We start from the raw sequence: 26673 nt of genomic DNA, 5'->3' as shown, positions 1-26673 counted from the left end.
TGAGTATTGGGCAATACAGTTGATAAATTTGCATAGGGTAGGTCTATTTAAAAATAGTTTCTTGTTTAACGCCGCACTCAGCAGTATTGCAGCCATATGACGGCGGGCTGTAAATAATCGAGTCTGGACCAGATAATCCAGTGATTGACACCAAGAGCATCGAACTACGCAATTGGAATGTGATGTTATGCATCGACCAAATCGGCGAGCCTGACTACCCAATCCTGTTCGTCGCCTCTTATGGCAAGCATGGGTTGCTGAAGAAGACCTATTCTAACCTGGGTCTTTATTTAAAAAGTAGATCTAAGGAAATGAAAGCAATTTCTGGCACAAATGTAAACATGTGGAAATAGTATAAAAACTGCAAACAACATTGGCAGATGCACATACTAAAATAATAGATCACATTCTTTTTACACTTGGCATTTGGTTATAATAATGTAAATGAAAATACTAAGGGCTCCAAAAAAAAAGTCATACTAGATGAGGTCTTTTTGTCACAACCACAGATGCACATACTCAAAATATTATCACGTAGTTGGAGAACATTTCAATACCGGGACTAATCAATAACAGAGATTCCTCGTCTCTTGTTTTATGTTTTTTGGTCAGTTTCTTTTTTGTATTTCTTTCTTTCAAAGAATAGTAATTTTGATCAAATTGAATCACCAGGAGCAGTGTACCACATACCATGCAATTGTGGACAAGCTTACATAGGAGAAACATCAAGGCCCCTCAAAACCCGAATTAAAGAACATCAAAGCTCAGTCTCCAAAGATGACTCTAAATCAGCTCTATCAGACTACATCCGTGACAACCCAAGCCACAGCATCCAGTGGAAGAGAGTCACAACCCTCGCCACCAACCTCTAAGATCAGGAAACTACAAGAAGCCATCAACATCAAAAGACTTCAGCCCTCAATCAACCGTGACCAAGGCTATTACATACCCCCGGCGTACCATCAACTCATCAAAGACCCCAATCAGCCATAATCCCGTTGTTTATATTACTGGCTTCATCCTTTGTTTATGGCACTGACTTCACCGATGATTGTCATCACTACCCTTGTGTGTACATAACAGGCTTCTCTACTCCAGTATAACAATATCTACTCTACTGTATAAACATTGCCTCCTACTTGTATGTATACTTGGAAACCACACTCTGTAAATTACTTGCTTGATAACGGTGTTAGAACCTACACCAAAACGTCGCTCTTAATTGTAATAAAGAAGTTGTTCATCCATAAATTCTTATCCTTACTTACTACACGCCATCCGAGGCATCAAACGGCACAAAAAAAGCCCCAATATAAACAACTCAACTAACCCCACCCAAAAGGCCAACAACCTAGCCAAACACTTCTCTAAAGTTAGTAGCAGCAGTATCTTCAGTAAGAAATTCCAAGATAAACTAAATAAAGAAATAAAATTCTCCAAAGAAATCAGACAAGACAACCTAGAAATAAATCAACCTTACACCATAGAAGAACTAAATCACGTACTAAACAATAGAAAAAAAGGAACAGCCCCTGGCCTAGACCTCACCTCTTACCAAATAATCAAACACTTACCTACCAAACTACTCCAAACTTTACTTAAACTATACAACCTAGTTTACCTAAACGGACAGGTCCCATCCTCATGGAAGGAAGCTCTAGTAATCCCAATACCTAAACCAAATAAACCAGCAGATCAGGCAAACTCCTATAGGCCCATATCCCTAACCTCAAATCTCTGCAAAATAATGGAACTTATGACTAAAAATAGGCTACAGCACTACCTAGACCAAAACAACATCATAAACCCCGACCAAAGCGGCTTCACTCCTGGCCGATCAACTCTCGAAAACCTTGCCCGACTAGAACAGGATATAAAAACAGGACAGCTAAACAAGCAATACACCATAGGCATATTCCTCGACTTCTCTAAAGCTTTCGATATGGTATGGCACCACGGGCTAATACAAAAACTAAAAACAATAGGACTAAAAGGCCAAATAATAAACTTCATCCAAGATTTCCTAAACAATCGCAAAATTACCGTGGGTATAGACCATACGCTATCGGACCAGTGTCCCCTAGAAAATGGCACTCCCCAGGGCAGCATTCTCAGCCCAACCCTCTTCAATATAATGATAAATGATCTATTCGAGGGCTTATCCCCTAAACTAAACACTTCAAAATTCGCGGATGATGGAGCCCTATGGATCCGCACTAAAAGCATTAAAATGGCAGAAAACTTAATCCAAAAATCTCTAAATAAAATACAACAATGGGCAGACAAATGGGGCTTCTCCCTTAACGCAGATAAAACAACAGGAGTAGTATTCAAACATAAAAACATGAAACCTGCCTACCCAATCCTCCAGCTAAACAACCAAACAATCAAATTCCAAAAACAAACCAAATTCTTAGGACTTATTTTCGATCAACACCTCACCTGGGAGGCTCACGTCCAAAACCTAAAAACTAGATGCAGCAAAGACCTGAACACATTAAGATGTCTCACCGGCTCCAACTGGGGAGCCTCCAAAGATACCCTCCTCTCACTATATACAACACTAATTAGATCAAAACTAGACTACGGCTGCGCCATATACAATACCCTAAACAACTCTCTATCTAAAAAACTTGACTCAATACAATACCAAGCCCTTAAACTAATTACACGCACCCAACATGGCACCTCCTACACCTCACTTCAGGCCCTTACAGGAGAAATGCCACTAAATCTACGCAGGGAACATCTAAGCCTTAATTTCTGGGCCGCGTCCTCAACAAACCCTCTCATCCAAAACCTAATTAACCAAAACATTAGCCCAAGAAACGAAGCTCTAGCTCGCAAACACCCCTTACTCACCCCAATATCCCAAAGAATAACTAACTACCTCAATGAACACCAAACTCAAAATCTTAAACAAAACTGCAAAAAATCAAATATCTTCACCCCTAAACTCAAAATACCCCAAATAGACACAACGCTAACTAACCAAATAAATAAACAAACCGACCCAAACATAGCTAAAACCACCACACTTTCATACATACACGAAAATTGGCCAAATTGGTGTCACATATACACTGACGGATCTTCAGACCCGATCTCCAACCACACAGGTTTCGGAGTCCATACCACACAACCAGTTATATCCACACAATCTTACCGACTCCCTAACAACCAATCTATATTCACGGCCGAACTTATGGGCATGGCCTCAGCCCTGCATAACCAACAATAAAAAAACAACAACAAAATCCTAATTCTCACTGACTCGCTTAGTGGGCTACAAGCCCTCCAAAACAAAAATACCCAAAAACGACCTAAATTAATAAACCAAATACTTAAAAGCTCCAACGACCTAACAAAAGCAGGCAAACAAATAACCTTCTTGTGGATCCCCGCCCACGTAGGAATTTACGGCAACGAAAGCGCCGATAAAGCAGCTAAATTATCTCTCAAAATACCAGAAATAAGCCTAAACCTACCCATCTCAAAATCAGAAATTAAAAGTGTAAACAAACAAAAAATAACCAAAAAATGGCATAATCAATATCAAAACTCAAATAGCCAAATCCAAAAAGTGCTCAGAAAACCACTAGCCAAACCTAAAATCCTACACCCCTCTAAAAAAAATTGACAGATTAATTACAAAACTCCAAACAGGACACACGAACCTAAATAACCACCTAAAACAACTTAAACGACACACCACAGGCAACTGCCCCCACTGCAAACAACCCGAAACCACAGAACACGCACTCATCCACTGCACCCACTACCAAACACACAGAACCACACTACAAACCAACCTCAATCTAAATACGGTTCCTACTCTAGATGAAATACTAAACCCTCAAAATAAACTAGAAAACTTCAAGGCCCTAGGCGTATTCCTAATCAAAACAGGCCTAATCAAGCGCATCTAAAAACTGATTAATCTACCAATCCAAAATCCAATAAACATACATACACCCACCTCACCCGGCTCCCTTAGTTCCCTCCTCCACCCACCTCGGCATTTATTCCAAATTTTAAAATTTTAAAAAATCGATATAAGCAACCCGTAAAAGCCCCCTCTTGTGTTGCACACACCACTTTCACCCTTCTCGGAATACACTAAATGGTCTGGCCAGGCCCGTGTGCGAAATACGCTGCAGTCGGAAAGCGCACGTTAAATCTTCTATATCACTCAGTCAGTACTACAGCCTTGATGCTAATTCGCAGACACAATATTCCGATTTGTCTATGACTTTGCTACCAAACGTTTCACATGTGGCTATGTGCGGTGCACTGATTAAAAAAAATCGGTGGACTGGGTTAATTCAAATTACGGAACATAACAATTCAAAACAATCAAAAGTGTGTTATGAAGAATGTGGAATTCAGCCATATTGAGATGTCGTCGTTGTTCATGAATAAGCATATTCAGAACATATTTTATATTATGCTGTTATTTACGGTCTCCGGAGTACAGTTCTTGTTTGTTTACACCGTGAAAATCAGAAAATTAGTCCTTGAGGAAAAAAGGACATCGGATTACACATGAATGGTTTAATAATGTCAGCTAATGACCAGAAATGGTCAGGTGCATCTATTAACTTAATTAAGACGATTCTGAAGTATCTCTTATTGCTGGAAAAGAATAGCATCAACATTCCACGCACATGATTTGTATGTTTTGTTTCCGTAAATGCGTGGCTTGAAATTTCAAATAAACCAACATGTCGACAAACATGCTACAAAATCAACGTTCCCCGTATACTTAGAAGAATAAGCACTCACAGCCAATTTCCTCTAATAGTAAACTATCACCTTTGGCATCCCCAACAATACTCACCATGGTCATTGGGCAAATGTAAAAATCACAAACCCTAACGAGATTCTGTCTACATGGTCACACCCGGTGATTGTGAAGATCTCAAATTCTATCAACAGTGAGACAACATGTTCATATTCATTTCCAATATCCTCTTAGAGTAAGTGATAAATGTTAGAGTCCCACACACAACTTTCTCTTAATAATTCTTCCAAAATACCAGACAGAAAGTGGGTTGTGGGGAAATGCACATGGGACATATTCTTACGTGACAAAATAAGACATAAGTAGTGGTGACTGTTCTATCATAATTGTACTGTCTAAAGCATAAATTTGGCGAACGAAAAACGTTATTTTTGCAGTCACCTGGAATGACTCACGTGGGCAAAACTTAAAACGAATATGTCCGCAATCCACAAACAATCACTTCATGATCATTAATGGCGAACATTTACCAACTCGCGACAATCGTGTCAACTCGAGGTTCCCCTAGCAATAAACTCGCTTCTAAATTCACTACTGTTCTACTGTCGGGTAGCCACAATGGCTAGACTGGACCCCCGTGGAATGGTTCCTGCCATAAAAGTCCAGCAACCGAACATTAATTAAGACGGTTATCTCCCAAAACCCCTACATCCCATTTCCCCTACAACCCAGTTCCCCTACAATTAGTTAAAACAACTTTTACCTGTCTGGCATTATGAACTCACCTAAAGGAGAGATTAAGGTCTGGAGTAGAGGTAGTAGAAATGAAAGGGGTAGAGCTTTAGGGGATTAGGGGACTTAAAGGAAAGTTTAAAAAGAAGAAGAATTAATGTAAGTGTAATGAAAGATGCATGTATGATGAGAAGACAATATTTAAAAATTACAAAAATAACAACAGGAAGAAACAATTATTACACTGAGAAACTGAGATGAGACGATTTACAGTTGAGATGGCTAGGTTTAGTATATAGATACTTGAAACTGACTAACATGACATCAACATGGCTGGTCTTCGCAATGTTGAGTTTGTTATGTCACAGAGAGGAAAGCCCCAAGTCCCATTTGATGGTTATCTTCACACTAAGAACTCACGACAGTAGGAACCGTGATGAGGAATGCTACAGAGCATAACCATGCCCCTGAGGATAGCCAGAAGGTCCGGTTTATGAGCACCCCTACTCCCCCAGAACAAGATCCAGGACACGTGGGTTGACGCAATGGACAACACACCAGATGTACCAAGAGCTGTCGCCTTCAACGACTACATCGTCACTACCTGGGTCGACCACGGAGCACGATTCCCTCTACCACTGTGGAACCATCACGGTACAACAGGTCCCATGACGAACAACAACCTGGAAGGCTTTCATAACCAACTCAACCGAGGTCTCCCTCACCGACATCCTAACATCTACCGATTTGTGGCGGTAGTCAGGAAGGTGGAACAGAGGCAGGAAGAGAGTGTACAGAGAGGTGGAGAACCGTCTCTGCCGCCTGAAGGACGAGTTGAATAGAGAGGTGAAATCCTCAATGCAGTTCCCAGATGCGGTTGGCCATCTCCTCAGGCCGGGATAAAGAGTGAATTGAACATTTGAGATGAAATTTATCATAATGTATTATGAATTTCGAAAAATGAACATTTTGTTATAATGTATCATGAATTTTGAAAAATGAACATTTTATTATAATGTATTATGAATTTTGAATAATATCGTTATCGTAATTAAATGTTTATCTCAATCTATTCGTGTTTCTTGGGTTGTTTCATTGTATGAGATAGGTAACAGACTAGGGATTAGCATAGCCATGGACCGTGAACTTTGTTGTCTTAAGCTGTAGGGGAAATGGGATGTAGGGGTTTTGGGAGGTTACCATTAAGACGGGCCGACCTTGTGTTTATGGTCTGGTGAACATAGGTCAATGTCCGCTCATTAACTCAAGATTCACATCTCACTGTTTTTATTTATCTCACTATTCATTTGATATATTTTCCAACTTCAACTGAAACCCGGTCCCGTGTTACACTCATGGCACACGCGTGTGCAACGACTGAACAACGCGTGCTCAACGGGTTGCACACGCGCTGCACTCGCGTGTTCAACGGGTGCTCAACCCGTGTGCAACCCGTTGAGCACCCGTGTCACATGCGTGTTACACGCGTTCTCAACGCGTGTTAGGGGAATGAACGTTTAGGCAGTAGTGTAGGTACCCTATCAGGGGGGACAATTATTTTACGACACTTCAACCCCACTACAGCCACTAACAATCTCAGTTATGAATTCATTCTACCAAATTAAAAAGAAATGTAATAGAGGTCGTTATTTTTTCAAGCTTTGGCCTTCGTTCCTCTATTTCAGTGTGCTTGGAGTAATATTCACTATAACATATACATATATCTCCCTGGCAACGAGTAACGCACTTAACATAATATTGATATGAATTAATTTGTAGGAATTATTACTTTTGTAAAAAAAAATATATGTTTCTACCTCATATAGTATGCTTTCAATAATCGACCTGTCAGCGTGACGTAATGGACTCTGCTTGTAGTAGAGATTTCTGATGATCATAGAAAAAAAAGGTTTTGTTGCTTTACCTTAAAAATGAAATGATCCAAAACCAACCTTTACAAACATTGCTACAAAGGAATATCCCCATTATCACTTAAGACTTTTTTTACTGTCTCTGTTCCTTACGGATTTTTAGCCATGCTACATTGTTATTTTTAAATAACTGTATCATTTGTAGTTGTGAAATGTAGACAAAAAAGGCGGGAGCTAAATATTCATATAAGTTGAAAGTTTAATATTGGAAAGTTAAAGTTATCGCTCTTTTCTTGTCTTGTTGATACGTTATCTTCACTATGAATCTGTATCTATATCTATAGATCTTAATATAAGAAAACACAGATGGGTCGGTTTCGCTGGTCTTTATATTTGACCATTTTGAACGATATCAGAAGCTGAAGATAAACTTCTTAGTCAAATTCCTGTGACTTGATTTTGCCCATCCGAGCAGGAATTCCGATCCATATGCATAACAAAACAGACCAGCAAGGAGAGGAGCACAATTGGTATCCTACTGTTTTCCTGAATATCCTGTCCCCAACTTTCACATAAATGATATCCAGAAAGTCGGCACAAAAATTACTGTATCTAACCGAAGAAAAGTACAGATGATTGGTTGGTTGGTTTGTTGTTTAACGCCGCACTCAGCAATATTCCAGCTATATGACGGCGGTCTGTAAAATAATCGAGTCTGTACCAGACAATCCAGTGATTGACATCATCAGCATCGATCCACGCAATTGGGATCGATGACATGTATCTACCAAGTCAGCGAGCCTGACCACCCGATCCCGTTTGTCGCCTTTTACGACAAGCATAGTCGCCTTTGCATGGGTTGCTGAAGACCTATTCTACCCCGGATCTTTACGGGTCAGTACAGATAAAATTCGTTTGTTGTCGACATAGTGTGGTCACTTTTATTTACCTTAGATATTCGTTATACAGTTAGTCTATTAAAACGTTTGCACTTGTGCCTGTATTTTCAGTCATGTGTAAGAACAATTAATTCCATCTGAAGTTCATAAATATACATGAAAATGAAATGAGAAATATAACCAAAATTGTAAGAAAAATTCTATCTGAAGCTCATAAATATACATGAACATGAGATGAGAAATATAACAAAAATGTATAATTAATTCGATGGTAGATAATGCACTGTCATGAAGCGGTGTTCATGATTTTCATTTAAATTAGTGTATCTTGAATGCTGTGTTAGGTTTTGACTATGATTGACTGAAAAACTGTTAGAAAACTTGGCGTTGGTGTGTTTCACATAATTCAGTGGCTTGGCATCTAGATTATATACACCAACTAATAAAAATGATTGTTTTTGTCGGTTGGCTAGCTATATCTGAATAAAGCGACAAAACCTTTTCCATATCCAATAGCAAACTCTGCATAAAGCAAAGTCGATTGTATAATCCCGACTTTATCATAAGCATGTGTTTATGAACCACTATCAAATAGTAATAATACTAGGTGTTAATGAAAAGGTGAGCGTATCCTGCTCCACCGGTGGCAAAATCACAAACACATGCAAAGGTACAGCTTAGGTTAGATCTTTTAATATTTTAACATCATGCGCTGGGACAAATATATATTTAATTTCATTATTATGGACTGAAGGCCTTGTTAATAAATAGACATGTCTGCGTTTGTTTTCCATTATTGATCTTTGATTGATATTGATTGAGCGCGAATCCCAGACCGGCGTCATTTGAAGCTGACATGCATTCACTCATTGAGTGGCGTACATTATACACAATATTGTTCAGTCAATCATATTTGTCTTCACAGGACATAGCTCTATCATCATCGGTGCAGCAGTGAACTCACGGTTCACAGTAAGTATTCGATACAAGTGAATGATTTGTTTGTTTCTTTGTTAGTAATTTTGTTCACATTTTCATTGGCCACGTTTGTTCACCTGAAGCTCTGATGCTACCAGCCACAAGATTGTTTGCAAGCCGTATATATGTTTTGTTTGTTTGTTGTTTAACGCCACACTACGTAATATTCCAACTCAAGGACAGCGGTCTATAAATAATCGAGGTTGAACCAGAGAATCCACTGACTGCCACCATGAGCATCGAACTATGCAATTAGGATACAGTGACATGCATCAGCCAAGTCTGCAAGCCTGCCCACCCGTTCCCGTTAGTCGCTCCTTACAAAAAGCATCTTTTTAGTCGCCTCTTATGACAAGCATGGGTTGCTGAAGACCAGTTCTATGCCGGATCTTTTCGGGTCTACAGAATGAAAGTATTCGTGTGAAATAACTACGTTTACCATCAATTGTTTGTGACATAACTGTTCATTACTAAGCAGTGTCAGATACACACATGGTAACAATACACTGCTTTAGAAATGTCAACTTCTCAGACGAACAAGTCCCGTGATTTAGAGCTTGAGGAGTGATATTTTGGTGATTGGAATATCTAACCTATTGCTGCTATAGGTTGTACTTTTAGACGGGGAATACTAATTTCAGTAGTTTGAAACAATAGATAAACTGTTATTGACGTAAACGTATGTTTCCGAATAATTTATATACCATTACAGTTATGACAGGTAGGCTTGTAAATAACCCAGACTGGGACAGGCAGATATAATTTGGAAATACTAGCAGTCGAATAGTTAGAACATGATGACTCACTGTCAGATACAATTAGTCTCTTCTTACAACAAGCATTGGGCCTTCCACAACCACGTCCCTTGTCTTCTTTAGAATGGTGTCATAAACATTATCGAACAGTTGACATTAAGTTAATCTGTATTGAAATTTGAACAGTTTGCAAACCGTAATTGTTACTTTGACAGATATGTTACGTGAAAAATGGCGTCATCACCTGGATTATGTCGTCACGCTTCTTGGATTTGGAATCGGCTCCGGGTCATTCGTGAAATTCCCCTACCTGTGCATAAGAAATGGAGGAGGTACTTTGCTTACGTGCATTCTATTACTAAGATCAAGTGAAATTCGCATCATAGCAGTTTGGGTTGTATGATCCCCTGAGAGCTGAGAATGATTCTTGAGTGGACATTGATCCAGTGACCGGGGCAGCAATGGCGTTTTGAGCCCCTGTGTGTTGTGTGGAAATATCTGCAATATAAATGACGTAGTAGCAGCAGCAACATTAGAAGTAGTAGTAGTAGTATTTGTAGAAACTATTTTGTTTTGTTTGTTGTTTAACGCCGCACTCAGCAATATTCCAGCTACATGACGGCTAAGAGGAGGTTACTATTTTGTACTTTTCTTCAATTGCCGTTCACTCACAGTTTAACCAGTGTTTGTTATTTGCCTAAATGAGTCACAAATTAAACAGTAATCACCATGAGTTGTTTGATTACTTAGAAGTTGACAGATGACAAAGTAGACACAATTGATGGACAACAACTATTATGGATAACACAATTTATGGAAAACAGCTTGACAGCGGTATAAGGATCTATACCGAACCGTCGCCATTGCAGTATTAAAGAAGTTGTTATCCATTAATTATGTCTACTTTATAATCACCATGAGTTATCATCTGATTATTTTCTTGATTCAAGGGTCATTCTTGATACCGTTTGTCCTGTTTACCTTTATGGGTACTGTGCCTGTTGTGTTTCTGGAGATGGTGATTGGACAATTTTCTGAAAGGGGGCCAGTTGAAGTTTGGAATTTGTGCCCAGCATTTAAAGGTAGGAAGACACTCTGGGGCAAAAGCAGCATTCCAAGGTATGTAAGCTAATGGTTATTGGATTTTTGCGTCAGGAAGGTTGCATCACTTCTTTTTTTAAGTGATATGAGACATTATTGTAAATATATATGTTTAATGAAAGTTCATTTCGTTTATTTTCAGAGTTCAAATCTGAGAAATTGTATTATATGATATTTTTAGATTGATACTAATGAATATACAAGGGCAATACGTGTTATATATAAATTCAAAATTATATAATCTTCTCTCCTTGGTACTTAAGGTAATAGGTTTCATATCTTAAATGTGTGTTTATGACAACATTCAACACTCCGAGAATGATAGATGTGATCTGCAGTATGTTCGGTATGTAAGATTTCATATCCCCACACGACGTTTTTTTCTTTTTAAATGTGAGATAAGACAGGCACGTGCCCGCTCCACTTTTGTAGTCTACCTGGGTTCCAACACCTACACAGTGCTTGACCAGTCCAGTGTCACTAGAACATCACAAAATATTCCACAGGTTTCTATAACGCTGGTCATCCTTCCATGCCTTTCCGAAGTTTAAAGATAATACGAGCTTCTAAATATAATGACTTCTTCACCACTGCTTACACTAAATAGTACTACATTCCTGACAACAAATCATCGGCCAAATACATTGCGACGAACTTCAACTGAATCTCAACAGAAACAATGTAACACAGTTACAATCCTTGTTTAACAATAAAATACGCTGCCATATAACAGTACATACTAGTATATACGTCGTTAAACATTTTCTCGCGTGACAAATACGTGTCGCCATACAGCTTTGTGTCAACAGTGCAGCAATATGACATAATATAGCTTTATTTGAGAGACCAGTTTTGACAATAAATATTTATTGAGTACATTGACTTTGGGTCTGGCACGGATGTCGTCAAAGCTGATGGTCGCGTATGAGTGAGTGAGTAAAATTTAATGTCACATCGTCATTATTTCAGCTATATCGTGACGAAACAGTTATAATAATTATATCAAGTGCTCGCGTATAAACCCGCAGAACGTTTCAACACGAATTTACTCATGGCCAAAAACGAATTTGTCTCTCTATCCATTGACACTTGTGTCATAATTCAAACTATACTTTGAAAAAAGAAGGGGATAATGAAATGTAACTGTTATGATCGGTTGTCAGAAGAAAGATCAGCTTGGAATATCACTGCCAGCGATTGACCGGTTTCGGAACCAAATCCTAACACCCCAACACACCCGAAACGTGGACCATGCAATTCCTCCATGCACGTGGGAGAGGATTCATTCTTGATTTTGACCTTTTAGTGAACGGTCGTCAATGGCTCTGATCCATTACTGTTGTTGATGTTCATTATCCACAGTAACACCTATGCTTTCTCTGACCAGATTGGGGGGCACGGTTGGCCCAGTCGTCTAAGGCGCCGCGATTCGCTGTGCAGAGTTGCGTCCCTTTGGCACGCCAGAAACCTATGATTGTGGGTTCGAATCCCGGTTCTTCCCAATAATGTTTCTAGGTTTGTCAGCACCATACCCGTGCTCGTTGGTTTCACCGAAGTGGCAAACGTCTGAGACCTGCATCACTTCGGGCTTTCCTCCCACATTAAGCTGACACGCCGCGATATAACTGGAATACTGTTAAAAGCGGCGTTAAACCCAACTCACTCACTCACCCTGACCAGATTGGGAATTCGGCGTCTACAATTTGTTATACACCTAAGGGCACTGTCATGATTCATGTCATGTCTAATTTGTTCTCATCGCAATATGCTTGAAATGTTACCGAGTTGGCGTTTCACAATAATTCACTTACACAGGCGTAGGCGTGGGCACAGTCATAGGGACGTGGATTCACACAACATACTTCACTGTCATCTTTAGTTGGTTCGTGTACTACTTCTACGTGTCGTTCTCCAACCCCCTACCTTGGGCCCACTGTGGCAATGAGTGGAACACTCCCTCCTGTATCTCACAGCATGCTGATGTCAACACAACGACAGGGCTCAACATGACGGAAGACGTTACCATCTACACCGTGGCCAACCACACTGCAGACTTCAATGGTACAGTTGCTGGAATGACAGCGGCGGAGGAGTTCTGGAGGTATGCGTTAGTTGCGACTGTAGCGTCAACGTGTACGACTGTGTCAAATTGTGTGAGAGTGAGAGTGCGTGTGAGAGAGAATCAGTATCCAAGACAGCTGCCATATTGGGTATACAATTAATATGAGTATACTATTTCTACAGTATTCATAAATGTGAATGCATCTCTACATCGACGTATCTAAACAATATGTGTTTGTTTAAATACCCACAAATCCAATATGTATGCTTTGCTAATTATGCTTAAGGGAGTAACTTGTTTGCCCTTTGACAGCTTGTTGCAATAAGTTCTGTAGCTTTATTGTTTTCTTTGTCCTGCTTTAAGAGTGGTCCTGGATTTCAGGAAAGGGGTAAACATCAGACATGCATCGCTTCGGGCTTTCCGCAAACATCACACAAAAATAAACATATAAATGAAAAACTGTTTTTCAAAACATCGTTGAACCAAAACGTTTTCATCATATTTACGTGAAGTTTGATGGTGGATAAAAAAACCCAATAACATCAGCCTCAAAGATTTTGTGAATTTAGAGAAAATGTCGAAAATGCAATAGCACTTAGTGTAGATAAAGTGAAGCGCGTATGAATCAGAGTGACGTTTTAAAAAAGGTGTGGTTTGTTTTGTAGCCATGACTAAAAAATATTTAATGTCTTGTAATTTATTAAGCTAACAACTTCTTCAACACAGCATTTCTATTATAGAGTATAAAAATAGTGTGTCCAAATTACAGAAATGAACTAATATAAATGGAATAATTAGTGGAAATAAAAGCTCACAAATCTAAAATACATAATCATAAGAAATATCTACTGAATGTCGAGAGCATGTCATAAGCTTGCATGTCTTAATCAATCCCCATCTAATATTGATGATACCAGGTGTCCGCGAAAGGTGGGCGTAACCTGCCCAACAGATGGCACCCGTCACAAAGACGGACAAAACGCACGTCAATTGTTCACCTGAAAATTTGTAAATGTCTCCACATCTCGCCCATAGAACGTTTTGAAAACTCTACTGAGGACTTGAATGTTATAACCCTGATCAAACAACTTTTGAGCAAGAGTCCTATGACGCTCTTTGAAATCTTTGTAGAAAGAGCCACCTTGTAACAAGACACCGGCTGTCCTTGTCTTGAAATGATATATATATATATGATATCAAAGTAGTCAAATCAGTCTGAGTATCGTGAAATTGAAAACAAGAAAACAGCGTTGCTCATGTCTGTCACAAACAGATAAATAGATGACAATTGTCCGCCATATTGACATTTATTTGGACTCCATCTTGGATTGTCAAGTGGTTAAAACTTTGTCTCAGTTTACACACCAAAAGTATTACTGATGCACAATTTTGAACGACGCATTTGAACAGTTAGGGGTGGTATATATGTAAGGATCGGATGGTTTCTTCAAGAGTTCTTCACTGTTTGGCCAGCAGTTCGAAATTGACCATACAGAAGGGATCGACCTACATAGCCAAACTTCACATAATTTGAAAGCTCTGTACGAGATGAATTGATCTGATTTATGTATTTATGACCATTTATGAACAAATGGGCTTCAAATATTTCTGGGGAAACATCTGGACGAATAAACTTGTTTCATAAATATCACTTTGTTTGTATTATTTACATGCCTTTGCATGTGTTTGTGACGGTCGCGACCGGTGATGCAGAGTACGCTCACCTTTTGCCAACACCTTGACTCATAATACTGATTCATAAACACATGCTCATGATACAGTCGGAATAGTGCAAACGAGCTCTTGTGGCTACAAAGGAAAACAATAGTTGATTTTTTTCAAACTTGTATTATACAGTTCAATGCCAGAATAATATAGTTCATGAAAAGCCCCCTCAGAAATATATTGTCACCCCACAGTATAAACTACAGTGGTCGCATCCTGGAATTTGTTTGGCATTTGAGTGCATTTGAGGATGGTATACTATCACTGAGGTATCTTCCATGCGGTACCCAATCCAAGTAATGTCCATCACAGTGGTCGAATAGTTGTCTTGGTGGATCAAATGACGATTCATACTGAATGAAAATGAAAAACAATGTTACAAGAAATCACTTACAAACAAGTTGTGACAAGTTGTAGAAATCATAGTGACATTTGGCCCACATAAGAATGACAGTCTGACTAGATATTATGCCCTGAATAATTGAGGATGGTCAGAATTAATCTGCAATTATTAGATGCAATGATAGGCGTATAATACGTCATTAAATATATTACTGTGTTCACATACTCATTATGAGTATCCCAAAACTTTACAATCAGAAACATGTATCATGAAAATTTTTTACTTCACCAAATCAGTTGATTGCTGACCACATCATTATTTTGCTATTTTCGACCCGTGAATATCGGGTTAGAATAGGTAGATGTTTAAGATGTTCATCACTGGATTGTCTGGTTCAGACTCGATTAAGTACAGACCGCCGTAATGTAGCTGGAATATTGCCGAGTGCGGCGTTCAATAACAAACAATCAACCCAGGTTGGTCATAGATATTCCGACTACTTGTCTGGAAACTAAACCACGGGTACGTTTTACGACCACGACATAGATTAGCTGTTTGACTTCCCACCGTCTGTTATCTCGTACAAGTAAAAATGCAGATCGTAACGTCATTGAACTAAAAACAAAATTCCTCTCCACTATGTGAGGGTAAACAAATCTAATTCTTATTGCGATATTCGGTAACTTTGACAACAACTGTTCCAATATGCGGTTCGACTACATGTATTTCCCAAATGATGTCATTTGACTTTAATGTCATTACCAAGAAAATGCCAAATAGATTCCTCAGCGGAAGGCTATGTACATTAATCTGGGCTTGTAGAATAAGAGACGTGAAACCCTTTCCATAAAATCTTCTTAAGCAGACTTCATTGTACGAATAGGACTGTATCATAGGGCATGCATTTCACCAAACTGAAAGTATTGGAAATACGTAAAGGATTGTAAAGGTTTCTGGGAATTTCAACAGATGGCGGAAGCGGATGCTTCTCAATTTGCATGTGTTCGCATTCACGTTTGTAGTTTATTATCAACATCTTTCCACATTCAGTAATAAATTTTATTTTTAGATTTCAGGTTCTGCAAATAACAGATGGCTTAGAAACCATTGGGACTATAAGACTGCCTCTACTTGTGTGCTTGGCTTTCACCTGCTCATTGATATTCCTTTGTGTATTTCGAGGAATTAAAGTAACTGGGAAGGTAGGCCTAGCATAAAGCGCGGGCTTTTAATCATTACATAGAAACTTCGAGTTCGATTCCCATCATGACCAAAACGAGTGAAGCCCAATTCCTGTATTTCCAGGCTAGACATTGCTGGAATGTTCCTAGTGTGGCGTAAACAAGAACACACGAATTGACCCTTAAACGCACACGCACACGCACACGCACACGCATACACACACACACACTCTGTTCTGGAGCACTGAACGTCACTCGTCATTCTGTAAACCTAGAAAAATGTTAAGTCCCACCTGCTCAGGACGCAAATATATGACATGGAAACCAGAGTAATTTTGTGTCGATAAACAAGAACAACAATCATGACAGTTTAGAAAGTGATATCTATAATATTGGTTGACATTTCATTTCATGTGTATTAATGGCAACATTTGCACGAGACATAAATATGTTGCTAAAATGACTGCTATGGCTCCATGTCTTTGATTCACAATAGTGTATACGCCACATGTCCAGGTGACTGACTAAACCCTACCCCTCATGTCTGTGTTTGCTTCACAGCTTGTGTACGTGACGGTTGCAATACCTTGCATTCTTGTGACCATCTTCCTCATCCGGGGATGTCTGCTGCCGGGATCAGCAGATGGAATATATTTCTATATCGTTCCAAACTTTGAAATCCTGTCAAGACCTCAGGTAAGAAACATCAAATACATGCACTTACCGATGCCACTGGACCTAACGGAGTGTCAGGAGTATTCATGAGTCTGTAAGGAGTATTAATACCTTTGTCTCTGTCAGGAGCATTCTAGTTCAGTGAGTGACATGTTATCATGTTGCATATAAGTCGGAAATTATGAATCGAAGGCAAGGAAAGGAAGAGTCGGTTTCTGAGGAGAAAACACTTCAGTTGAGGAGCGTAGTCCTACCAAGAAGTAACCTTCGAACTTGCATGCTGTAGTTTTGACCCACCATCTATAGTAGTCATGAGGTTTGGAGAACAATTGGTGATCTTATGGTCACTGGCTCTGTATTCCATGAGAATGTATTGAAGTTAATTACCCTAATCAAGAGGCTCTAGGTGGATAGTATTTGTATCAGGGTATCAAAACAGGGTGATTAAATCGTTCCACCTAGTCAATGAATTAATCACGATGTAGGTTTCTTCTGCTCTTATCTGTATATAGCAAACTATCCATGTCCTTAAAAAAAATTGGATTCAAACTCTCGTCCATGATTGTATGGAGATGCCGTGGACAGCCAATTTGACAAAACAAGAAGCGACTAACGAGATCGGGTGGTCAGGCTTGCTGTCTTGGTTGATGCATGCCATCGTATTCCAATTGCGTTGATTGATGCTCATGATGTCAATCATTGATTGTCTGGTTCAGACTTGATTATTTACAGACTGCTGTCATATTGCTAGAATATTGCTGTAAGTGAGTGAGGCGTTAAACAACAAACAATGTGACAAAATCCCCTGGAAAGCAATGTGTCTACCACGGTAAGGGCAACATGGTCTGGTATAGCAAAATATAAGACTTGTATGCCTGTGATGTCGGGTCAGTGGGATGTGAAGAAACGTCCTAACTGTCTGGGAAGAAACGTTTACGCCACTGGCGTTCCGCGGGTCCTTTCTGAGTGTGGTTGCAGTCACGAAGTGATAACATCAGGAAAACAATGTCTTCCAGCTGCGTGGTGGAACTTTTTCGACCACGTGCATCTCGCTCGGTACCTGAATCAAACGTCTGGTATCGATCATATTTGATGGCTGACAGCAAAGATGTTTGAACGTGACGTTGTAGACCCAGTTTCACGCACGCCTATGCATCTTCGGTCGTCAACCGACGTCACTGACGTTGAGGGGTCATACGGGCATTCAGTTATTGTAATCCTTTGTAGCAAATGTTGTGCTCTCTGATATATTGTCTCACAATTATGTCTATAGAGGTAACCCAAGCATTATGTACCGGGATATTTAAATCTTTATTTGTTGGACGATATTTTTCAAAACTTGATCCTTAGCAAACTTTGATTAGTGTAGTATCTGATTCGACAATACTCAGGGTCTTATCAATTGGGGCTTCCTGGCAGAAAAGTTCATCAGTATGGGTGCATCTGCAGTATCTTGAACAAGACGTTCCTATATTTGTGGTTATGGAATTGTTTGTTATGTGGTTGGGTGGAGGAACATTCAGGGTAAGAGTAGAATTGTATATATGCAAGTTATATGTTAGTAGTTTGTTTACAGTCTACTTCAGGAGAAAGTAATAGGTACTTTGAAATGTAAGCAGTTTCATCTGTCGTACTTTAAATGGTTTTATATTCTTATGATTATGGTAAGACTTTTGTCGCATTTAATTACATTGAAGTAAGATTTCAATGCTTCCTTCATTGTGATTGTTTCACTAATTTTGTCAAGTATATATTTTGTTAAATATTTTATTTTTTTATAGTCTCTTCTCATTATTACAACGGAGCCTGGGGCACGAGTGACCTAGTCGCCTAAGGCGCCGCGATTCGCTGTGCAGAGCTCGCCACAAACCCATGATTGTTGGTTCGAATCCCTGTTCGCCCTTATTATGTTTCTAGGTTATTCAGCACCATACCTGTGCTCGTGAGTTTAACCGAAGTTGTAAACAACTGAGGCCTGCATCACTTCGGACTTTCCTCTCACATTAAGCTGACACGTCGTGATATAACTGGAATAATGTTAAAAGCAGCATTACACCCAACTGACTCACTGCAACGGAGCTTCATAGGAGTTTCCAAGCTTGCTGATTGGCAGCTGAACATACTGTAATAGTTCATCAAACCAGGCGCGCCTTTTACACTTGTGTATCTGTCAGGGGAGTCCATACTTGCCTCTCTGTAGGATATTCTTACTTCCAGCTCTGTCATGCATGGTCCTACATGCATCTGAGTCAGGGGTACTCAACCTTGCATTTGTCAGACGTATTCATACCCGTATCTTTTTCATGTGAAGGCGACAAACGTCCCACTCCTTTTGTGGAATCAAGAGGAGTACAATGTCATTTTAGAATATTTCATCTGACTGCCACCTATCATGTTGTATTTTAATGGAAAAACAATGTGATATTATTATAAGGAATACACACGTTCTTTGACCCGCAGGTGTGGATTGAAGGATGTAATTTCGCTCTTTATTCTCTTGGTCTCGGCATGGGGTCCATCGTGACTTTGTCCAGTCACAGTAAATTTCGAAACAACTGTTTCAGGTAAGGCGAGAGGAATGACCATTAATATGTATGTCATGTGTGACTATCTGGTTTAAGACTGAAAACATCTAACTAATGTTTAATTTCAACTGATTAATTTCTGTAAACTATATTTGATTTCTTAACACGTCTGTATTGTCTATGAATCGTCTCTACCATCAGCTGCAGAGAGCAATATTTCCATAAAGACAATTTCAAAATGTTAGCTTATGAGACAACTGTTTTAGAAGTATTAATGTTAGAATAGAGTACTGATATTATTAGACATTTGCATATGTACACGTTTTTGATGGATATAAGTGATAATAAGTCAGTAAAGAGCTGTAGTGTTGAAAGAAAATACCATTATCAGACAGCTGTGTTTGTGGTGGTGCCATTTAATACACGTTTCTTGATTTAGATTACTCTATGCCACATAATAGGTATAGGTAAGACTCTAATAATTTGAGGGGCGACGGGGTTGCCTTGTGGCTGAAGCGTTCGCACATCATGCCGAAGACCCAGGTTCGATTCCCTATATTGGCACCATTTCTGGTATCTCCCACCGTGATATTGCTGGAATATTGCTAAAAACGGCAAAAAAACAACATATTCACGCACTCACTCTAATGACATTGTCGCTAGCAACATTGTCTGTTGATAATATTTGTTACTTCATTTTTCTTCGAGTCTAGAGATTCCATAATTGTCTGCATTGGAGACATGCTAGTTACACTTCTCATTGGATTTGCCTTCTTTGCCATCATCGGCCATGTTGCCTACCAGAGAGGGGTAACTGTGGAAGCATTTGAATCTTCAGGTAGATATCAAGTCAGTGCTTTCGTGTGTTCCTATCGTGAGTGAGTAAGTTGGGTTTAACGCCACTTTCAACAGTATTCAAGTTATATCAAGGCGGGTCAGCTTAATTTGGGAGGAAAGCCCGAAGTGATGAAGGTTTCGGACGTTTACCACTTCGGTGAAACCCACGAGCACAGGTATGGTATGGTGCTGACAAACCAAGAAAAATAATCGGGGCGAACCGGGATTCGAACCCTCAATCATAGGTTTCTGGCGTGCCCAAGGGACGCAACTCTGCACAGCGAATCGCGGCGCCTTAGACGACTGGGCCCCCCGTGCCCCTCTATGTTATGATGACATCTGAAAGGTAGTGGTATATATTAAGGGGATCTACAATATTTCTTTTAAACATTATCTGATGTTAATGTTCCTGTTAAAAAATGTAATTCACAATAAGGACCAGAATCAAGTGTTCTTCATTTCAGGATTCAATCTTGCCTTTATCGTCTTTCCGCAAGTTTTGAATTACCTCCCCTTGCCGCAGTTGTGGTCTGCCTTGACGTTTCTGACGCTGATCACCCTTGAACTTGATACTCTGGTAAATACAGATTTAATAGTTTGTGTGACTGACGTCATGGGGGTAATTAACATATAGCCAGAGCAGAGTTAACCCTGCCCCCAACAATAAGTCGAGATTTAAGACGTCCTTCTAAACCACATGCTTCTCATAACATAATCGATTACACTTCCGGAGATATTGATGTTTTCAATACCGTGAGTGACCATGCTGGGTGTATTTTGCCACACTTTGTACGTATCAATGTCTCTACATACATTTAAAACAATTTTAGTTAATTTTGCATGTTTTCGTATTGCTGGAATTTGTTTAGATCTGCACATGATTTTTCATTGCGCTGTACAAAAATATATTTGTTTGAAGAAAGAAATACATACCTGAAAGTTGACCTGAAAAGTATCGGTAAGTTTCATAAGTCTTCTAGGACTTAATGTATAAATGTGTTCCAGGTTCCGCCGATTGAGAACGTAGTGGCAGCTTTAAGAGACCGGTTTCCACAGCTATCACGACGGCGCTGGCTTGTCATCGCTGTATTACTTTCAACCAACTTCGCCTTTGGTCTCAACTACATAACACAGGTGACAGTCGTTCTGCAACATAGGCGCAGCTTGTATTTCTGAATCGTGGCTTATATAATTAGGCTGGCGAACTAGCATTTCCACGTTGCTTGTCAACTTCATGAAAACGTGAATGCCATTAGAATGCATCAAGGCAGGGGCGCATTGGTTGACATTAAAGTTGACAAAATTCTATCACTGTCCTCAATGTCTAAAGGCGACAACTTTTGCGTGAAAAAAGTACAACAAACATTAAAAAACACGCCCATTGAGAGTGTTTTCAGTTTGCCAAACATCTCATATTATGACTTCTAGGGCGGGATGTACGTGTTGACTCTCGTGGACTGGTTCGCCTACTTCCCGTCGAATGTCCTCTTCTCTACACTTGAATGCATCGTGGTTGGATGGTGCTATGGTAAACATTTGATACTACAGATGCATCACTTATACAATGGACTGTCAACCATTTGCTTCGTGTGCTAGTGTAACACACAGCAAGTCCAAATATTTGCTATGCAATTGTTTCACCCAGAATATAAGGCATCATAGTTGGGAGCGATTAATGCACGTATGAAAGATGACATGAAAAGTGACATGTTCAGTCAAATTGTTTCCTTTCTCCCTGCTGGTTCAGTAACGATATCTTGCAGAAAGTACGTGTGGCATGGATGTGTTTCAGTCAGTATGTTTGTATATTGCTGTAACACTGATCATCTGCATATCAATAAATCACTGCAACCCATTCCATTTAAGGTACGGACAGACTACAACGCGACATCAAGTCGATGTGGGGGAAGTCTATCCCGCGGATTATGATGATAGCCATCAAATGTGTGTGTCCGATGTTGTTGGTGGTAGGTGATTAACCATATTTGTAAAAGTATAGAACCTACGGTCTTATGATTTAACAGTATTCCAGTTACATCACGGCGTGGCAGCTTAATGTGGGAGGAAAGCCCGAAGTGATGCAGGTCTCCGACGTTTACCACTTCGGTGAAACCCACGAGCACGGGTATGGAGCTGACAAACCTAGAAACATAATCGGGGCGAACCGGGATTCGAACCCACAATTATAGGTTTCTGGCGTGCCCAAGGGACGCAACTCTGCACAGCGAATCGCGGCGCCTTAGACAACTGGGCCACCCGTGCCCCCCTTAGGATATATTATCATGACCGACAAGACGCAGGAAATTTAGCACAGGCACAGGCACAAATATGGCTAAACACTCAAACATGAAAGGTATTTCAGTTGGAAGTCGTATTATGGCACGGATGTGTAGTGTGGGAGTAAAAGCCTAATTGGTGCAGACGTTCACCATGAGACAGGGCATGGTGCTGATAAACCTGGAATCATATTCCAATAAGATGCAGCGGAACTACTGCAACACAAATATAAACACTACGAAGAGGACATGTTTCTTCAAACATCGACTTGAGCTGGGAACCCACTTAGCCAAACCTGAAAAATATGCGTGTCTCTACTTTAGCTAATGTATTTGGTCAAGTAAAAATGTTTGGCTTTTTGAGAATGTAAACTACATTGGAAATGACATATGGCCGAAAGATTGACTAGCAACTTTTATTTATTTTTATCTAACTTACATGTACTATATAATGCCCAGCGTCTGTAAGCAAAAGCTACCACCGATGCCCTCTACTATCAAAAGATGTCAACATTCTGGCAATTGTTTTGGTTGAGTATAAATATGTGGTATTTACTTCAAAACGTGCCTCGTGACCAAGAAAGAAGTAACTCTTGTCAATGTTTAAGAAAATACGGTTCAAATTAATGGTACTGTTTTACGGCACATATGCATGTGTTTTAAATAGATTTTTCATTTAACTTAAGCATTTATCCATGACATAAGCTTATGACATAAAAACATGTATGTCATACCCCAATGACATAAGTATGCAAATTAGATATGCAAATTAGATAACCGGAAGAGCGAGCAGTTTGATTTGAAACTATATATTATAAGTGAAGTTACACCAGAGATATAATCAGATTACACAGAATCGTTGTTGTTACTGTTTTTAAAGTTTCAATTATTCTGCAAAAGTCTGTTCAAGTATTTTGTTTAAAATAATTCGAGGAACTTTTTTTCTCAGCGAATTGTTTATTTTGGTTTACATGGCTATGGAAAACATGTATCACTACGCACGATCTATACGTTAGATTTCGACAAGTTGCTGATGTTCATGTTAAATGCAATTATTCCTTAATTTGGAAGCAAAAATGTGAAAATGATAAATAGAATTCATCACTCGTGTTTTTTAATATGGGAAATATCAACCTCGTCCCGTTAATCGGTATTTGCCTCGCCAAAGGCTCGGCAAATACCGATTAACTAAGACTCGGTTGATATTTCCCATATTAAAAAACACTCGTGATGAATCCTCTATGTAATGATTTTCAGCATAAAAACGTAATTTATAAATAACCAAAACAGCTCTAAGGTCACAGTATCACTTTATGTTTATGACTAATTATCGTTTCATGTACAAGATAACCATTAGGACTCGGAGATTATAGTTGAAATATTGCTGAGTGCGGCGTTAAACAACAAACAAAAAACAAAAGATCTCATAGATTCATGATCAGTTCTTCATTTTTATCTTACCATGCCATTCTCTACAACAGTGTGTTTTCTGCTACTCCCTGTATTCCTACCGCCCTCCCAAGTATGGAGACTATGACTACCCTCCATGGGCCACAGGAATCGGATGGATGGTGTCTCTGGCTTCTATTCTGCCCTTTCCGGCTGTCTTTGTGTGGAGAGTATGGCGGTCACATGGAAATACCGTTAAAGAGGTTGCTGCTCATCTAAATCTCTTTATCCTTTAAGAACTTCTTTTAGTTTCGCATCAACGTTCTCTTTATGTCGAGCAATATTTCAGAGTTCCAGTGTCTTTATTTCACAACTTTTGAGGTACGATCGGACCTGCTCTTTCTACGGAGATTACAAAGACCGTCATACGACTCTTCCTCAAACGTTGCTTGCTCAGAGTTAATTCAAAGCCTCAGTAAAGGTCTCCAAAATGTTTTATAGTGGACATTCATGTAAATGACATTTCCAAGTAAGTCGCATCAGTTCCAAATGACAAAGTGTACAAAGTGTTACTCAATGGCGCCCTGAACTTATGTTTCAGAAATTCCTGACATCGTTGGAACCAAACAAGAACTGGCGTGAAGCATCTGGTCGTGACACACAGGAGGACTTTGCTCATCCCATGACTAATTTGGAGGAACAATTGTAAGAGAATTCAGTGTTAGATTAGTTGGGTCAGAGCACTTGTTATTTATTGAAACGTATTTTATTCACAAGGAAAAGGATTGGGTACAAGTTTTCACAACACAGGTCGCCCTCTCCTAAGATATTTACATGATTTCCGGGTCACGTAATCCCAGATAAAAAATGTTGTACAGCTTACGCCATGTGCGTTGTGTCAAAGCACTTCAGTTAGTGCATGGCATTTAAATATGAATATTAGTTCTTTTGAAAATGATATTGACGCCATACTTACGCAGACAAGAGTGAGTGAGTATAGTGTTACGCTGCTTTTCGCAATATTCCAGCAATATCACAGCGAGGAACACCAGAAATGGGCTTCACACATTGTACCCATGTCGGGAATTGAACCGGGGTCTTCGGCGTGACGAGCGAACGCTTTAACCACTAGGCTACCCGACCGCCCCCGCAGACAAGAGGATGACGGAAAATAAGGAATTGATGGTGATTATAGGAATAGATATTTTTTACATGTCTCGTTAATTTCGTTTTACCTTTCTGCGGGAGCTATTCAGATGTTTAATTCTAAATGAATATATTACAATGAATCAATCGCTATTTCACAAGTAAGATAATAGTAGTGTTGTAAAATATAGTTTGTAAATTGTTTTAATGTTAAAACATAAAGTTACAAAGATATGCGTTGTTAATAGTGTTGTCACGACTGATGACGACAGCTGTATTTAAAAATACAATTTTCAGTAATCTATGTTAGGATGATTACAGATGTTTGATGTTTGGAGTTAACACCTGTGAATAGGCCGAAAATATTTTTTTGGTGAAATTCTCAGTGTTTACAATTATTTTGTTTTTCTATTTTATTTTTCATTTTAATCTCTGTATGAATCATTATTGTTATTAATTTAATATTTAGGCTGGGTCTTGTAACATTTTTAGCTGGCTTTTAAATAAAGAAATACTTTGGTTCTTGTGGGTTTTTTGTCATTTGCAAGATGAAAACAATTGATTGTCCTCAAGGTGATTTTGATATGGAATGGTCATCTTTCTTTACGAGCAGGTGAAGAAATTGAAATCTGCACAGGTGAACTACGAAATTATATTTACAACCATAAACTTTCCTCAAAATATGTCATCAACACAGGCATATTTAAAATATTATGAACAACATTTGTTTCAAGTTAATTCTTGATTTACATCTTAAACCATGTTTTTGACTACAGTGCGATTACCTCCCTTACATAATGACCGCCGTCATATAGCTGGAATATTGCTGAGTGCGGCGTTAAACTACAAACCAAACCAAACCAAAAACATAATGAGTTTGATGAACAATGTCTTGTAAAGGTAAACAAACAGTAGGTCAAGCCGCATTTCACTTGTGCTGATCGGGGGGGGGGGGGGGGGGGGGGGTTGATTCCCCACATGGGTACAATTTGTGAAGCCCATTTCTGGTGTCCCCGCCGTGATATTGCTTGAATAATGCTGAAAGCGGCGTAAAACTATACTCACTCTCATAATGGCGGAAAACATTCTCAGAAATGTCACGCATTTCTGGGTTAAAATGAAACTAAAACTCAACATCTAACAAATGTTAAGAACTGCTAGACCAATAAGTGATATGCTACAAACAATTGTTTTAATAAAATAGAAATGAGTGTATGACCCACAAAAGTTTCAGAAAACTATTACAAATAGAAAAAAAAATTTATTAGGAATATAATGCCAACACCGCACATTAGGAAGCAAATGTAATACTCATTCGGATCCATTTTTCGTTCACTAATTCCACATTTACAGTTGTCTGGCCAAGACTCGTTTATTTACATACCGCCGCATACCCGTGAAGATCATGGGTAGAACAGGTCTTCAGCAACCCAT

General features: G+C 39.3%; 1 protein-coding gene across 1 annotated transcript; it reads left to right on the top strand.

The window, feature by feature from the left end:
• Positions 1 to 10193: 10193 nt before the first annotated feature.
• LOC124131122 (sodium- and chloride-dependent glycine transporter 1-like) lies at positions 10194 to 25055 on the top strand. Its single transcript, XM_046494214.2, has 13 exons — positions 10194 to 10311; positions 10930 to 11061; positions 12896 to 13181; positions 16280 to 16412; positions 16953 to 17087; positions 19527 to 19630; positions 20305 to 20429; positions 20893 to 21005; positions 21434 to 21562; positions 21857 to 21956; positions 22295 to 22395; positions 24186 to 24356; positions 24695 to 25055. The coding sequence occupies exons 1-13, from the start codon at positions 10197 to 10199 to the stop codon at positions 24800 to 24802; spliced, it is 1752 nt and encodes a 583-aa protein (XP_046350170.2). The 5' UTR covers positions 10194 to 10196; the 3' UTR covers positions 24803 to 25055.
• Positions 25056 to 26673: the final 1618 nt, after the last annotated feature.

This window comes from Haliotis rufescens, unplaced genomic scaffold (assembly GCF_023055435.1).
Source record: "Haliotis rufescens isolate VD_foot unplaced genomic scaffold, xgHalRufe1.0.p SCAF_10, whole genome shotgun sequence".
Classification (NCBI taxonomy): Eukaryota; Metazoa; Mollusca; class Gastropoda; order Lepetellida; family Haliotidae; genus Haliotis; species Haliotis rufescens.
This window is presented reverse-complemented; position numbering and strand designations above follow the sequence as displayed.

Bases quoted from the DNA above. Each gene is read 5' to 3' on its own strand.
- LOC124131122 (XM_046494214.2), top strand. From the start codon at position 10,197: ATGTTACGTGAAAAATGGCGTCATCACCTGGATTATGTCGTCACGCTT. The intron at 11,062-12,895 runs GTAGGAAGACAC...TCACTTACACAG, and splicing joins TTTGTGCCCAGCATTTAAAG to GCGTAGGCGTGGGCACAGTC. The intron at 24,357-24,694 runs GTTGCTGCTCAT...CTTATGTTTCAG, and splicing joins ATGGAAATACCGTTAAAGAG to AAATTCCTGACATCGTTGGA.